Below are 16,090 nucleotides of genomic sequence, written 5' to 3'. Positions count from 1 at the left end.
GATAGCTGCTGCAATCTGTCATCTCTGCCATTGAGATGAGGCACCTCCGGATCCTCAAAGGTTGAAGCCTGCAGGAAGAAGCAAAGGTAAGGAAATGTTTTCCAACACTTTACACTCACCTCTCATACTTGCCTCTCCACACTTGCACCCATCACTCACCTCTACAGCTGACTTTTCGATCTCCTTCACCTCCGCAGACCCACCACTGACCCTGGCGAGGTTCACAGCCATCAGGAAGCCCGCACTTGCGGGGGTAAAATGGGGATAAGCCTCAAAACTGCCTGTTAACAGGCAGTTAACTGTCTCTAATCCCCTTCCCGCCTCTAGGGTCAGTACCTGCTCCCAGTTTCTGCCATTTTCCCGGCAGTCCCGCCTCCCCAGGGTTGGGAAAATCCCCCTTTGTTTCTCTGACACTGGCCTCTTGTGCATCCCCTTCTCCCTTCGCCCAAGCATCGTCGTCTGTGCCTTCAGCCACTTAGGGTCCATGCTCTGGAAATCCCTTCCCTGAACCCCTTTCTCTCTCCTGTTAAGACCCTCCTTAAACCCCACCTCATTGACCATGCTTTTGGTCACCCCTCCTTTGGCTCAACATCCTTTCTTCTTCTGATTACACCTCTGAAGTGCCTGGAGGCATTTTTCTATGTTAAAGGTGCTATATAAATAATGGTATTATTACAAAGCACTAATGTTCATTACAAGTACCAACAACTCAGAGCTGCCTACTCAAGGGCAATAGAAACTTGAATTAAAGCATGTGCTAGTTTAACCCAGGAAATGGATGTAGCTTGCTGCTTTTAGCTACATTGGCCCGTAATTTACGGTCAGCAGCAAAGCAAAGGCATTCGCCGCTGGCCCCAAAGTAAGCTTCCTACAAAGATCTTGCGATCTCTGTGGAGAGGTTCGGCTTTTCCAACAGCAGCTGAAATCAACATAGTATAGTGGTAATCCCATAGTGCGAGCTGCTGTGACGTCAACAAGCTATCTAAGCAGCTAATCACATTGCGGAATTGTCACAGAGAACCAGGAAGTAAGTAAGCTCCTTTGATTCAAACTTTTTAAAAATTTTATAGAGAGCAAAACGAAGATTGGGACTCTCACATGGGGAAATGGTAAATCTGAAATAAAAATGAACAAACTTAAAACATTTTTTTTTTTTGAAGTTTCTTAAAAATTTTAATTTTTATTAAAATGGATAAATTTGACACTCCACAAAATTACATTTAGTTTTTCAGGGCCACAACGGTTGTTTATCGGTAGTTATTACTCAGATCGCTGTTAAAACCCCAGTTACACCTGATTTGAATGTGTCTAACTTTTTATGGGCTTTCTAACAGCAATATTCATTCAAAGAGGAAGTTTATCAGTTCAGTGATTTCACAGATGCCGGCTCTTTGGGAGTGGGGGGGGGGGGGCGGGGGCGGGGGTGTTCCACAGCACAGCCTGTGGAGGAGCAGTGAATGACAGAACGCAACTTCAGGATTTCCACATTAGACTGAGCACGCACTAAATCCTGAAGTTGCAGTCAGTTTCAAAGGCAAAATAACAGCGAACTCTGCCAGTTCGCCATCATCAGGACCCCCAAGTTCCGGGCCAATATTATATTTTTGGTGAGATGACACCTTGGGTATTTGCAGACACACAAATGAAATCTAGTACTTGCTCAATTCTCTGCATTTTATACAGCTCAGCAAAAGTATTAAGTTAAAGACACATTTGTTGAACATGGTTTTAGAACCTAGAGGGGAGTCTTTTTTTTGACTTTAAGTAACAAATTTAATTTGGATTAAAATACCATCCTCAATTCAAAAACAATTTTCTTTGTAATATACGTACCACAAATTAACTTAAAGTAATGCACCATCAGTAAGAGGGGGGTGGAAATCAGCAAAGCAGTAAAACTAATAAGCACACAAAACCCAAGAGGCTTGCACTAGTATTAGATTTGTTATATACAAGTCTCCAGTCTCAGCTACATTACAGTACTGAGATGGAAGAGCCAAAAATTTACATTGCATTAACCTGGAGATTTGCAATCTATTTGAAATTACATTAGTGACAAATTGAAGGAAAAGGGTAGGTGGAACTTTCAGTATATACAGTACTCCCTGTCATAATCTAGACTCATTGCTCAATACAAAAGTTAGCTTCCGTAGACAAGCATGTAATTCCTATGAAACAAAACTTAATCTTGTGCACAAAGTAGGATAGTGAGCTTCTGGGGGAACAATAAACCTTTTACCCTTGGGCTATGTACAGCATCGAAGCTTTGACCACACTCGATCAGCTCCGATGGACCGGTCACATCGTCCCCATGCCCAATACGAGACTCCCAAAACAAGCGCTCTACTCGGAGCTCCGACACGGCAAGAGCGCCCCAGGTGGGCAGAGGAAACGCTTCAAGGACACCCTCAAAGCCTCCTTGAAAAAGTGCAACATCCCCACTGACACCTGGGAATCCCTGGCCCAAGACCGCACAAAGTGGAGAAGAAGCATCCGGGAAGGCGCCAAACACCTCGAGTCTCTTCGCTGGGAGCAAGCGGAAGCCAAGCGCAAACAGCACAAGTCAACCCAAGCACTCCACCCACCCGCCCCTTCAACCACCATCTGCCCCACCTGTGACAGAAACTGTAGCTCCCACATTGGACTCACCAGTCACCTGAGAACTCATTTTTAATGTGGAAGCAAGTCATCCTCGGTTCTGAGGGACTGCCCAAGAAGAAGAGAAGATGTACTGGAAATAGCACAAGATATCACCTTGCACTCCTGATCTCTCCACCTAACCAAACAAGACAGTGACAAACTGTTGGCTCCTAACAGATACATACTGCAGCCTCTGGGCCAGGACTTCCGTTCACTTGAGTTACTGTGGTGCAATGAGTAGAAGCAAAAGCAAAATCCAATGAAAATAAATGCAGAACTTAACTTACACATTACATTAATCTGGCAAATCATTTAGAGATTCTTAATTCTTTTCAGTGCACATTAAGCAAAGGTTGTGATGAAGCAAAACATGGCTTTAAGGACAATGGAGTCCCTTCACGCCACAGTAACTCAGACAACTGAACTGAAGACCTAGCCAAAGGCTGTAGTATTCATCTGTTAGGAGACCAGTGAGCATACAGCGGTCAATCAGATCAGCTTTTAAAGACTCAATGGGTCAACTATCTGAGCAAAAGACCCCCTGATGGGACAACAGTCACAAACAATTAGCTCACATCTACTGGCTTTCAATCAGACAGGTGTCGAGGAATGCAATAGCCAACATGAAAAATCCCTTGTTCCACAAAGAATGCATAACTTGGTTAGAAAGTGTTCCAAGAGCTACTAAGGACATCAAATCAGATGACCCGACTTCACATGCAAAGCTGCGGAAACAATAGCTTCCGTTAGCCAAAACCCACTTTAAAAGTCTCAGAAAGAATGCCACTTTAGAATTACATTTAAAAACTTTTACAGTAATAACATGCAATACCGACCCAGGACCTGAAACAGGATGGATTCCTGCCCCCACACTGATATTGTGACAAGTACTTTTACTTATTTTTTTTTAATTCCTACTTTACAAGACATAGTCACCATGTAAATAGATAAATCCTACATTACAACAGTGACTACACTTCAAAAGTACTTAATTGGCTGTAAACTGCTTTGGGATGTCCTGAGGTCGTGAAAGACACTGTATAAAATGCAAGTCTTTCTTCATTTCAGGTCTCCAGATTTCAGCATGGAATTATTCTGGTACAAGTTACAGGACAAGCCAGCAAAGTGCTGCATTCAGGACAGAGATCCAGCATCTTTTCCAATATACTGGATATAAATCAGGTGCCTCAAGTCCAGAAACACTACAATCATGTAACTGGTTGGTACCAAATTGTTCAGATTCCTAATCAACAACCTGAAGCAGGAACATGCTGATCTTCCTCACGTGCTGTTCCTTCAAGGGGAAGCAACAACATACAGGCACCAGAAGATGGAGATGCATCTTGCCTCAATCTCCCATTCTGTTGAGTTCCCAATCTTAGTGGGGAGGCATTAAGTGTATACCAGGTCTCCGTCTACTTCCACCTCTAGAACATTGCAAGCCTCCAACCCGATCTCAGACCATCTGCAGCTGAAATCCTTATTTGTGCATTTATCACCTCCAGACTCAATGGCCACGATACTAATATAAAGGCGGGTTCCTTGCTGAGGTGCGGTGAGGTGGGAGGGCGGTGGTATGTATGCGCAAACCCCAAATGTAAAGTCAGTGAGTCAGACGTCTCCAAGCTGCGCAGCGTTGCTATTTAAAGGGCCAATGCAGAAATTGAATTTGTAGGAGCTGTTTAGGAGAGAGGCACAAAAAGCAAGGGTAGCACCCAGATTTAATGATGCTTCCCTGGAATTACTGATGGGTGCAGTCAGGGGCAGGGGTACCTACTTTTCTCCCAGCAATGGGAGGAACAAACCTGCGGCTGTCAACAAGAAAATGTCGTTGGGGGTGGCTGAGGAGATGAGCAGCAGGAGCATTGTGCCCTGGTATTGGATGCAATGCAGGAAGCAGTTTAATGACCTAACCAAGTCAGGAAAGGTGAGTACATTTGCTGATTCATCTACATCCTGTGGTGCAAACGTCCTGCCCCCCCCACCCTTCACTCTAGTTTACCAAGCGTACTACATCACTCCTCACACCCACTTAAGTTTCAGCACCACCCATCCTTCGCTTTCAATGCACTTCCTCACCTTCTCCATGTATCCATTCACCACTGTCATTCACCCATTATACAAGGTCCTGTATCAGTCTGATAGTCACCCTCACCAAATGCATTCCAGCCATCAGGTGAATATATGATCTTCATTTCACTCACAGGTCTAGTTCTTCGCCCCTATTAGGAGAAGAGAGAACAAAACACAAAGGAGAGGGAGAACTGGAGGTGGACTGCCACAAATTCTGTAGTTAACAGAAGCAGAGGAGGATGCCATGGAAATAAGTGGCACATCTGCATCCCTCTCAATTGGAGATGGAGAGACTGGGAACTTGCAGATGGCTGTGAGAGAATAAAAAATATTTCTAACACATATGCTGACTTTATTTCATCAATGACTGAACTATGAGAAGACTGCAGTATGGTGATTGTCAAGATTGTTACTTCTTCACAACGAATTCAGATCACTTTCTTTTGTCTTCCAGGACCCTCACACATACAACAAGTGTCGCTGGAGATGCACAAGGATGATTCCTCAAGGCTTCATTCTTTCTGAGGGTGCACCGTCACAGGACGTACAGCCATGCACCACCAAAAATACACTCACTTCGGTGGATCCAGTTAGAGAGTTAGTTGGGTTTTCACCTGGTGTTTCACAATTCACAAGTGAGCACAAGCAGAAATTGGTGGGAGGAACAACTGTGGCGAGTCCGCGAATATGGGAGGGGGGGCAATCCTCTCCAAGCTCTGCTCATCTGGACACAAATGCTGAACTGTTGAGAAGGAGAATGTGAGAGGTGCATCAGCTACTGTGCGAGGTATTGACAGACGTGGGATGCACACTCCCCATAATAGTGGAGAGGATGGAGCAGTCCAATTCAAACACTATTGGTATATTGTATTGGTGGAGCAAGTAATTGCGAGAATATCTGCCATGGAGAGCGCGGTCGCCTCTGTGGAGCTCCCAGCACGGCTCTCAAATGAGTCAATGCAGGCCATGACCACAGCCGTGCACACTTTGGATGCCAACATGTCTACCACCTCAAAAAGTATGACAGAAATCTTATCCATGACGTTACAACACGCCACTGATCTTCACCAAGTTGGTCTGCAGCAGAGCGGTAGGACTGATGCGGCATTGGCCCAGGAAGGGGATGATGGCGAAAGGGGACATGGAAGTGGGAACTCCACTCAAAGCTCCACTTCTCACCCATTGCAACCGCGCGCGCCCCACCCCCACACAGTATCCAACATGCTGCCTTGTCTCCCGATGGCCGAGTCTGCCCCTGTACAGGTGCAGGTGGAGCAGTCTTTGGCTGCAGTTTGGCTGCCCCCTCAAATTGTAATAATTAACTGAACCTTCTAGCTATGAGGGCATCCCTGACAGCATTGTACATGGCTGGCGATGGGTGCCCCATCTTAATATTCCTCCTCCTCTTCAATGTACTCATCCAAAGACGCCTGATGAATGCCTTTGTCCCCCTCCACCCCCCTCCCCACCTGTAATCTTCTCTGCTGCACAATGTTGTGCAGGACGCAGCACATCACTATTATTCTGGACACCCTCACTGGCGAGAACTGAAGGGTGTCTCCAGATTGAGCTAGACTCCTAAAGCACATCTTCAACATTTCGATGGCTTGCTCGTTGACACACCTGGTGGTCATGTGGCTCTCGCTGTAGCGCTCCTGTTGGTGTTGATTTGATAGCCGTCAATTGTCTCCAAAACCTCTATGCTGACAAGAACTCTCTGCTAAAGGTTTGCCAGAGGGAACTGACAAAGCAGCTGTACGAACTGATCCTTCATTGAGATCAGGCACTGAGGTTTAAAGACCCACATGAACTGCACCGGACATTCGCCTTCTTTTCACTGGTGCATTTCCCCGAGCCCCGGGAAGCCTGTGCTGAAGGCGTTAAATCCAAAGGAAAGTTAAATTCATTTTTTTTTTTTTTTTTTAAACTCATTTGCATGTTATTATGGGGTTAAACGGTGTCAAAATTGCCCACCCGCTTGCATTAATGTCATGCTGACTCCATTGAGCAGGTTACTCGCACACAGCCAAACACGCCTCAGGTAAACCCAGAATTTGGCGCAATGGAGCCGGGTTGCAGTTAAACTATATTTTTCTCCAATTTTAAGTATGCACCTGACCCCAACCCACCCATTCTTGCCTGTTAAAATTCCCCCCAATTATCCCAACGCTCTCTAGATTTGACTATTCCAACGCACTCGTGGCCAGCCTCCCATCTTCCACCCGCCATAAACTTCATCGCATCCAAAAGCTCCGATATCTATATCTCACCCACAGCAACTCCTGCTTGCCCATCAACTCTGTCCTCAATGACCTACCTTGGCTCCCAATACCCTATGCTTCAAATGTAAAATTCTTATCTTTGTATTTAAATTCCTCCTCATCTCAAACCTCCACGAGCCCTACAATATACCCCAAAACTCTCCAGACCTAGTACTCCAGTCTCTTGTATCCCCCTCATCCCTGGACCTCACAATTGGTGGACATGTGTTCAGCTACCTGGGCCCCACACTCTGGAATTCCCTCCTTAAAACTCTTTGCATCTTCATGTTCCTCTCCACCTCTGGGGTGCTTTAAAACCCACCTCCTCGACTAAGCTTTTGATCACCCCACTCAATCCTTCCTGCTTTGGCACAGCATTCGTTTTTCCTTAGGCCTCTGTGAAACGCCTGGAGACATTTTTCTACACTAAAGACGCTATATAAATAGAAGTTGTTGTTGCTGTCTCCCCAAGAAGGAAAATAATCCAATGGGTATTCTCCAGTGAGCTAGCCAGTGAACAGTAGTGTCGGACCATTCCACCGAATCTGCTTTCTTGGCTGCAAGGGGTGCATTACCTCACAGGAAGCTGTGTACACAAGTACAACCACACACTTGATTCATGCACTTCAGCCTAAAATACGTAAAGGTCACACATAATCCAATGTCTCAGAGGCACAAGCATATTGGAGTTGAAAGAATGTTTTTAAATATTCTTTAAATCTATTCTAATCTTACATAGCTCATAAGCAAGGCAATATTACAAACAGTGTACACAATGTTGGGCACCCTACCTCCAAGAAGGACGTTAATATATTTGAATAGAATTCAGAAAATAGTAAGAATTACTCGGTGATTTAGGGCTCTAATTTATTAAAGAGACATTCAAAGAATTGATTTTTTTTTTTTTTTTTTAAAAAGGAGAAATGAAAATTGTGAGGTGGGGGGACACTATCAGTACTTTAAAATGACAAGAGGCATGGAGAAATAAGCAGACCACTTAAATTGGAGTGTGCAAAAAACTAGTGGATTTTAGTGCAAAATGAATAAGCCAGTGTAGACATCAGAGTAATGGATAAGTGGAACATATTTATGACATAACTCTAATTAGCAACAAAGCTCACATATGTTTTACGAGCTACTATGATCATGGGAAGATGAATACAGCTAGTATGTTCACAAGTGATATTCTGGAGCTATCCCAGATTTTCTCTGAAGCACAGAGAAATTTTGTAATACCTTCACGCAAGAGATTAAAGAGCTGAGTAGAGACAAAGCAAAACCATACGTAGCCTGTGGGCATATGTGAAATTAGAAAAAGGCCTTCTGTCGTCTCCTGAATCCAGCATGTTATTAAATCAGCTGCATTTATCAGAACATTATAGCAAGGGTACATTTTGCTAAAATATACAGCATCAAAATAAGTCACATCTTTTTATTTTGTCTTGATTATCTATTTGTTCTCTTTACCTGTATTTTGTAAACCTAGAAAACAAAAACCAGTCCCAACTATATCCGATCTACAGTTATCTGAAGAGGATAGACTCTACCTGCCTAATTATCGAATCCCCCCCAAGACCAGAACTTTCTTTCTCCATCTGTGTTGATCACTGAAGAGTGCAATTTGTACTAAAAGCAATAAAGCAGGATTGAGAATTGGCATCACAAAAATGATGCAATCAATCTTGAAGAATGCAATAACTCTGTAATGCTCCTCAACGTTTCACACCAAACATTCCAATCTGAGTATATCTCAGGGTCACCATTTCATGCTTCCTATTTGGCGACAGGGTGCGGGAGAGGAAAGGTAGCCCATCAACTGCTACACAAGCTTTTCTCAGCATAGGACACAGAAGGTGTCCTTGTGCACCAGTCGCTGAAGGTAAGCATGCAGGTGCAGCAGGCGGTTAAGAAGGCAAATGGTATGTTGGCCTTCGTAGCGAGAGGGTTCGAGTACAGGATCAAGGATGTCGTGCTGCAGTTGTACAGGGCCTTGGTGAGACCATACCTTGAGTATTGTGTGCAGTTTTGGTTGCCTTATCGGAGGAAGGATGTTCTTGCCATGGAGGGAATGCAGCGAAGATTCACCAGACTGATACCTGGGATGGCAGGAATAACGTACGAGGAGAGATTGGGTCGATTGGGCTTATACTCGCTGGAGTTTAGAAGAATGAGAGGGGATCCCATTGAAACTTATAAAATTCTAACAGGACTAGACAGACTTGATGCAGGAAGGATGTTCCCGATGGCCGGTGAGTCCAGAACCAGGGGTCACAGTCTAAGGATAAAGGGTAAACCATTTAGGACAGAGAGGAGGAGGAATTTCTTCACCCAAAGAGTGGTGAATCTGTGGAATTCTCTACCACAGAAGGCAGTTGAGGCCAATTCATTAAATATATTCAAGAAGGAGTTAGATATATTTCTTAAGGCTAAAGGGATCAAGGGATATGGGGAGAAGGCAGGGACAGGGTACTGAATTTGGATGATCAGCCATGATCTCATTGAATAGCGGAGCAGGCTCGAGGGGCTGAATGGCCTACTCCTGCTCCTATCTTCTATGTTTCTATGTTTAATATTAAAGTTCAACAAGTAAGATGTATTTTGGCATGCATTATAATAGTAAGCTCATATATATTTACTTTTGAGGTTCACATAATGATGTTTTGCTAATCTAAGATAATGACAACCTGAGATGTGCCCGGTGACAGTAGCTTGCTGAAATAGAACCTTACAAAAAGGATACATCATTTCTCCACTACCAACTCATTTTATTTGAAATAAAGCTGAAACCAACCAAGCAAGTAATTATTTACCACAGCTTCCTGCTTTCTTCAGCAGTGCAGATGTTGTCAGCTAGCTGATGCTCAGAGGTAGAAAGCGTTACTTTAATGCATCGTCCTGGTGCAACTGTTATGCCAAAAATGTGCCACATACAAGTCAGCAACATACACAACTTTAAGAGTGCATAGAGTTGAAATAATATGGCTTTGTAAATTTGGCCTAAAAAAAAAATCATGATAAATGTGAATTGTGGTTGCAGTTTTATGAAATTGACTCATTTATACTAGGAAAACTTGGGACGCCAAAACAAATTATTTTCGTAACCTGGGAAGGGAGGAAGTGGTAAGTGAGAGCGACTGTGAGATTTCACCTTATCAGATTTAAACTGCATCCTCCAGAAGACAGCTTAAAAACACACTACTTACCAAAATCCCTTTTTGTTAGCATCTTAGTCTTGCCACCCATTAGCTTCACAAGTCCAATAACTTTTCATTTAACTACTTATAAAAGCAATCTTAATCAGTAAAAAGAGCACGTCCAGTTGCGATTATTTAGAAAATTGGGAGGTTCTTGCAACTTCTGGGAAAGAAAATGTCGACAACTGATAGAACATTTTAGTGAATAATTTAGAAACATCTGTTCGCCATACAAGCAGTACAATTGGTTAAAAAAAGGGAGCAGCAAATGCAACGCAGCCTTTACTGTGGGGATGGAACTTATGTTGACACTAGATCTTGATCAAGTTGTTAAAATATTTTGTGCCAAAATACTTATATAAATTTAAGAGACTACGTAGGCTTACCCTATAAAAAAAACTTCATTGTAGATGTCTGCCAACACCAAATGTTGCATAATAATAGTAACTGATGTAAAGCATATTGTACTCACTCTTACAAAGTTGTCAGGGAACAAACCTCTTCTGCCATCGAGTTCACCCTCCCACCATCCTCCATCTTCTTTCTTGATGTTAGTTACAATATCTCCGACAGAGATGGTCAGCTCATCTTCATGCTGAGCTTTATAAGCAAACTCAACAATCGCTTCCACTAGAAAGAAAGAAAAAAACTTTTAGCACACAACAAGTTACTTTAACTGCTGAATGTCCAAACTGTAATATTGTGCAATACTAACATTTTAAAAGAATTCTTATAAAAAAATTCCCCAAAGAGTTTCATACTATTTACCTTGCCACAAAATGGCCAGTTACACTTTTGAACTGCATGCCAATTCCCCTCCAAATTGAACATGTTCTCCTTCAATCTGTACCTATTTTGGCACGCCTAGTGAAATCCAACTTGCAGGTTTTCTTTGTGATTGGTATTTACCCCTATGTCAAGGTTTTCCTCAACTGCTCTAATCTCCTTGGAGTATTCATCCCATAAAGTCAGGCAGCCTGTGTCCTGCCTCCGCCCGCACTGTTCAACCAGACTTCTATACAACAGCATGGTGCCCATATTCCCTCAATTCACAGCTTCCAAAGAGGCACAGTTTAGATTGTCAAATTAGTTGAGTGGATGGCCATGGGTGCAAACCCACAATCCACCACTTTATTTGTTTAAAATGTCATGTTTGTCAAGGTGTGGAAGTTAGCACTGGGAAAGGGAAACTGTCCCATTCCAAGTCCTCAGAGTTAGCTTTAGCAAGGTTAGAAACAGTGGAGCTTTTTTGCTCTGCCTAACTTCAAAAAAAGAGTGCCCCCAAGAGTGTCAGTGCGATATTTCCCATTTCCCACATAAGCCATCCTGCGGCCCTTCCAAAAGAGAGACTGCCAATTTAGCGTCAATGAAGTTCTATACGCTCAACACATGCCCAATAGGATTTGGGCTCAAACCCACTTCACTTTGGATCTTAAAATCAACATCAATCTAGGCTGGATTCAATCCAGAAGTTAAAAGCTAATGCACTGCACTACCCAGTCCCACTACTGTCAGTGCACAATGAAATTCAACTGTGTTAAAAACTGCCTTAATACAAACTGTTTCTGACAGGTAAGTGTTCATTCCTTCCTCACTATTTCTACATGAACTACCCATTAGCCACAAATCAAGGACTATAGAACAATGCATCAAACTAATTTTACAGAAAACATGATACACATCACCCTAAATATATGCAGTACCAGCAAAGACACTTCTTTTATACCATTTACAGATCCAAACCCTGATATTAACCAATATTCATACTCCCTAGTTGTATATGCAGCTGACCTACAAATCTCACAGTATCAGTATTGGTGAATACTCACAGCCTCACATCAAAACAAAATACTTTTTTTTTAAAGTATCAAAACTTCTCCCTGCAACACAATCAATCGGTAAAGCATATTGTATTATTTTTTTAACCTCTAGTTTGAATCCAGTTCAGACTGATAGGACTCATGCTGCAGCTATTGGGCTGTGACTCGTAGCTGCAGTATTGTTTTTAATCTGTGCCCCACTTACAATGCCTGGGTCAAATGCTATTCTACATACAGAGCTCCTCTCCCAGTGATTAAAATATAAATGTACAGTATAGCAAGCTAGACAGGTAGGTTAAAAATATGCCTAGTTCCTTCAAGTGATCTCCTAAGCTCTTTGTAAGATTGTGTTTGACATAGGGTTGCCAACCCTCAGGATTGTGCTGGAGTCTTCAGGAATTAAAGATTAATCTCCTGGACACTGCTGCGAGCAACCCAGGAGAAAAATCATAGGGGCTTTAAAAAGAGTGCTTTTTTTTTTTTTTTAAATGCTATTTGAACACTTTTGTTTATTAGCTAAAAAAATTCGAGATGGGGGTAAAAAGGCTGTTTGAGTGACAGTCAAGAATCATCCAATCGGGTAATGAAGAATCAGTTAGCTTTCCAATTCTGAAGGGAAGGCGATCAACGCTCCCAAGGTGCGCGGCCGCGCATCAATCCGGAGAACCCGCGCAGGTTGCTCACAAGCCGGAAGAGATACAGTGTATGTGTGGCCTATTTAAAAGGGACCGTGCACCAAAAAATACTTGAGGGAACATTGAAGGCAATGCGTCGCGAGGATGGACATAGCGGTGGGGCAGTCAGAGGCAGGAGCTCATGTGATGAAACCTCCCAGAATATATCCAAACAGAATGGGCAACCCTAAGTTGACACTACATTGGAGTTATATTCCTCACGGTGTCAAAACCAAAACAATGCAACATAATTTTCTCTAAAGGAGTCTCACACCATTTCTCTCCCTAGTGCTATTGTTCCCTTAGTTTACACATACAAGTCACAAAATACACGTTAGAAAAGCTGTGCAATACTTGCTAGTGACCTTTGAACAAATATTAGCATTAGCAAAATCTGTGGAAAATGTTCAAAACACAATCCTACATCTCATGGCTTGAAGTTCACATTTCTGTTAAGTGGTGCAGTCTGAGGTTAGCTAACTACTTTGCAAATGTGACACCTATTACAGTTTTCGTTCTGGGGCGTTGTTAGATAACATATTGTGGGTCAAAGCAATGCAATGGTAAAAAGACAAAGTTAAAAGCTCTATAGCTGAATGCACGCAGCATTCATAAAGATAGATGAGTTGACGGCACAAATAGATATAAATGGGCATGATCTGATCGGCATTACAGAGACGTGGTTGCAAGGTGATCAGGGCTGGGAACTGAATATTCCAGAGGATCTGACAATTCGGAAGGACAGACAGAAAGGAAAGGGAGGTGGGGTGGCTTTGTTGGTAAAGGATGAGATCAGTGCAGTGGTGAGAAGTGCTATTGGATCAGAAGATCAAGATGTAGAATTGGTTTGGGTGGAGGTAAAAAATAATAAAGGGAAAAAGTCTCTATTGGACGTAGTCTACGGGCCCCCGAACAGTAGCAATACTGTTGGACAGAGTATAAATCAACAATATACCAAAATTGTCCAAGATCAAAAATTCAAAGTTGGAACTTTTTAAGCCAATTGCTTGAGAGAATATGGGTCAAAAAGAAAATCTACGAGCTAATATTAAGATGGAAAGAAACTGAGGATAGACAATTCTTCAATTTGGTGTATGAAGCAAGATTTTTAAATTACAAAAAACTATATACTTCCATTGTGCATAAAATTAAATTTTGCAAAGCAACACGTCAAAAATTATCAGCTTGCACGCAGAGAAATCATTATAGCAACAATTGCATCATGTCAACTTTTAAAGTTTCATTAATTGAAGACTTCCTCTTGTGCAGCGCCTTGGGACGTTTTACTACGTTAAAGGCGCTATATAAATGTTGTTGTCGTCAGGGAAAAAAGCAACTCACTTGAGCAATTGAGCATGCAAACACATTTTGTACCCTAACTATAGGTGAAGGCAAAGATTTGCACTCTTCAAAAATAGACACTGCATGTATATATAGAATACTGTGTGACCTGTGCAAGAGGTCTCGCTTTCTCTTCAGCTGATTTGTGGGCGATTGGGTCTTCCCAGTGGATAAAATTCCTTTAATTCAGCATCACAAAATTTGCATTTGACTCAACATCCAAGAATACGAAACGGGAAAAGATACGGAGTACCAAGGCTAACAATGTGATGCAGAAATCAGAGGTTCCATCAGCAGGTCTTGCTGGGGGTCATTTAACTTCAGCAAAAGGACTTGCTGGAGTTTAGGAAAATTAAGAAGTCAAAATCTCTACATTTTTTAAAAATCAGAGTAATGAAAGCTGATTTGAAAAGCAAACCATTATAACTCTGTGGGACGAGAAGTGTGAAACTTTTTACATTTGCATTCCAATCGAAGTGGTCCAACAGAAAACAGCCTATAAAGTAAGTACAGCGTATTGATCAATTTCACAAGACAAGTATATTTGTCTTATACAATTTTATAAATATATAGGTCAAGAATGTAATAATAGGTAGATGTGGGGCTATCATTTTTCTTTTAAGCGAAATGCTTTCCCCCTTCGAGATTACTTAACCTGGCACTGGATACTATAGGGTTAAGGGACTAAACCAGCCTTGATCTAATTTATTGAACGCTGTTCTGTACCAGAACCAAGGTACGGCCTGACACAGAGGCACCATCCGACAGTTATAACAGTACAAGGCTTCCTCCAGAGTACGATAGGAAAATGTTTATCATGCAAAAAATTAAACCAGCGAGAGAGGGGGGGGGGGGGGGGGGGAGGAGGGGAGAGTGATGTTTGGATTTATAATAATATAATGGCCATATACAGTAACACTGCACGATTTAAGACAATCATTACGGAAGTCGTGCAAAATAGATTTAAACTGGAGAATAGTTTCTCGGCTGTGCAAAGGCTCCATTGTATTTAGCAGCGATGTGCAATCTGCTGCAAAGCTTGGACTGTCTCAAAAGCCGCGCCTGTACAGTCCCCCTACACCACACAGCCGGCGCCTTTAATGGGACACAAACTCAAGATGTGCCCAGCCCATCTCAGTGCATCGGTTTCCAGTGACCCTCATCTCTCGGACAGTGGGGAGGGAGGGAAGGCACGCTGATACCCATAAACTTGTCGGGGTGGTGGGGGATGCAGATGCAGCAGCTGGAATAACGGTGCCGGGCTCTCAGCGTTGCAAACGTGTCAGGCGGGGGCGCGCGTCGCTGACAGGATGGGGCCGCGTTAAAAGGCTGGGGGGGGGGTGGGGGGAAGCCGGCGGAGTTGGGTGATGGCAGGCGCAGGCACTCAGCACCCCACCCGAGGCCAGCGCTGACTCTCTCTCTCCAGGGGGGCCGCACTCACCCATTGATGTTGGCTGGACTCCAGCTGCCGATCGCCCCCCGAACTGGCGTGAAGAGTTTGAAGATGAGGAGACGCTCGAGCGCTCCGCCTCCCCCTGGGCTCCTGACACCTCCCTCCCTCCTTCCCTGGCTGGCTCACTCACTCACTCCAGCTCCGTCACGGCTCCGGACATCTTTGATCGCCTGTCAATCAGTCGCCGTGTGCTCACCCGGGGGTGTATGTTCATTCACTGGCGGACAGATTTGCGTTGCTGGCTGATGGGAGGGGGATGGGGGAGGGGCTTGGATTGGGGGGTGGGGGGAAGTGGGCGGGGCCTAGACCAGCTGAACGCCAGCTATCGCGATAACTCACTCGCACGGTTGTAACCATAGCGACCGGTTTCGCCAACCGGGCGCCATTTTGGTTTGCGGTGGATGGCGAGATGGAGAATGGAAAGTGACAGCCATCGTTGCTATGATGACAGAGGTGGGCTTGGGAATTGTTGTGGGCCACCAGTGCCTGTGCTACAGCTATATATTGCCTCGGGCCAAAGAGGAAACGACATTTTTTTCCCAAAATGTTTGGTCCATAGAGGCTGTCGGCACCTCAGGTGCTGCGGCCTGCGTCCAAGGTCAGAAGATTGGCTGGGGCCAGGGATACATTAGCT

General features: G+C 43.6%; 1 protein-coding gene across 4 annotated transcripts in view; it reads right to left on the bottom strand.

Annotated features, from left to right (window-relative positions):
* sh3kbp1 (SH3-domain kinase binding protein 1) overlaps nucleotides 1-15,719 on the bottom strand; it is a 295,127-nt gene extending 279,408 nt beyond the window's left edge. For 2 of the 4 annotated variants that reach the window (XM_086006346.1, XM_086006349.1), the window contains exons 1-2: nucleotides 15,445-15,719; nucleotides 10,641-10,798 (exon numbers count right to left, since the gene is read on the bottom strand). In XM_086006346.1, coding sequence (XP_085862472.1) covers nucleotides 10,641-10,798; nucleotides 15,445-15,448 — 162 coding nt within the window. In that variant the 5' untranslated portion in view covers nucleotides 15,449-15,719. The remainder of the gene's footprint in view (nucleotides 1-10,640; nucleotides 10,799-15,444) is intronic. The other 2 variants (XM_086006347.1, XM_086006348.1) reach the window with 2 other exon arrangements.
* Nucleotides 15,720-16,090: the final 371 nt, after the last annotated feature.

This window comes from Somniosus microcephalus, chromosome 14, assembly GCF_052327205.1.
Source record: "Somniosus microcephalus isolate GS21.2 chromosome 14, FLI_Smic_1.0, whole genome shotgun sequence".
Classification (NCBI taxonomy): Eukaryota; Metazoa; Chordata; class Chondrichthyes; order Squaliformes; family Somniosidae; genus Somniosus; species Somniosus microcephalus.
Note: the sequence above shows the minus strand (reverse complement) of the source record. Positions and strands in the feature narration are given on the sequence as shown.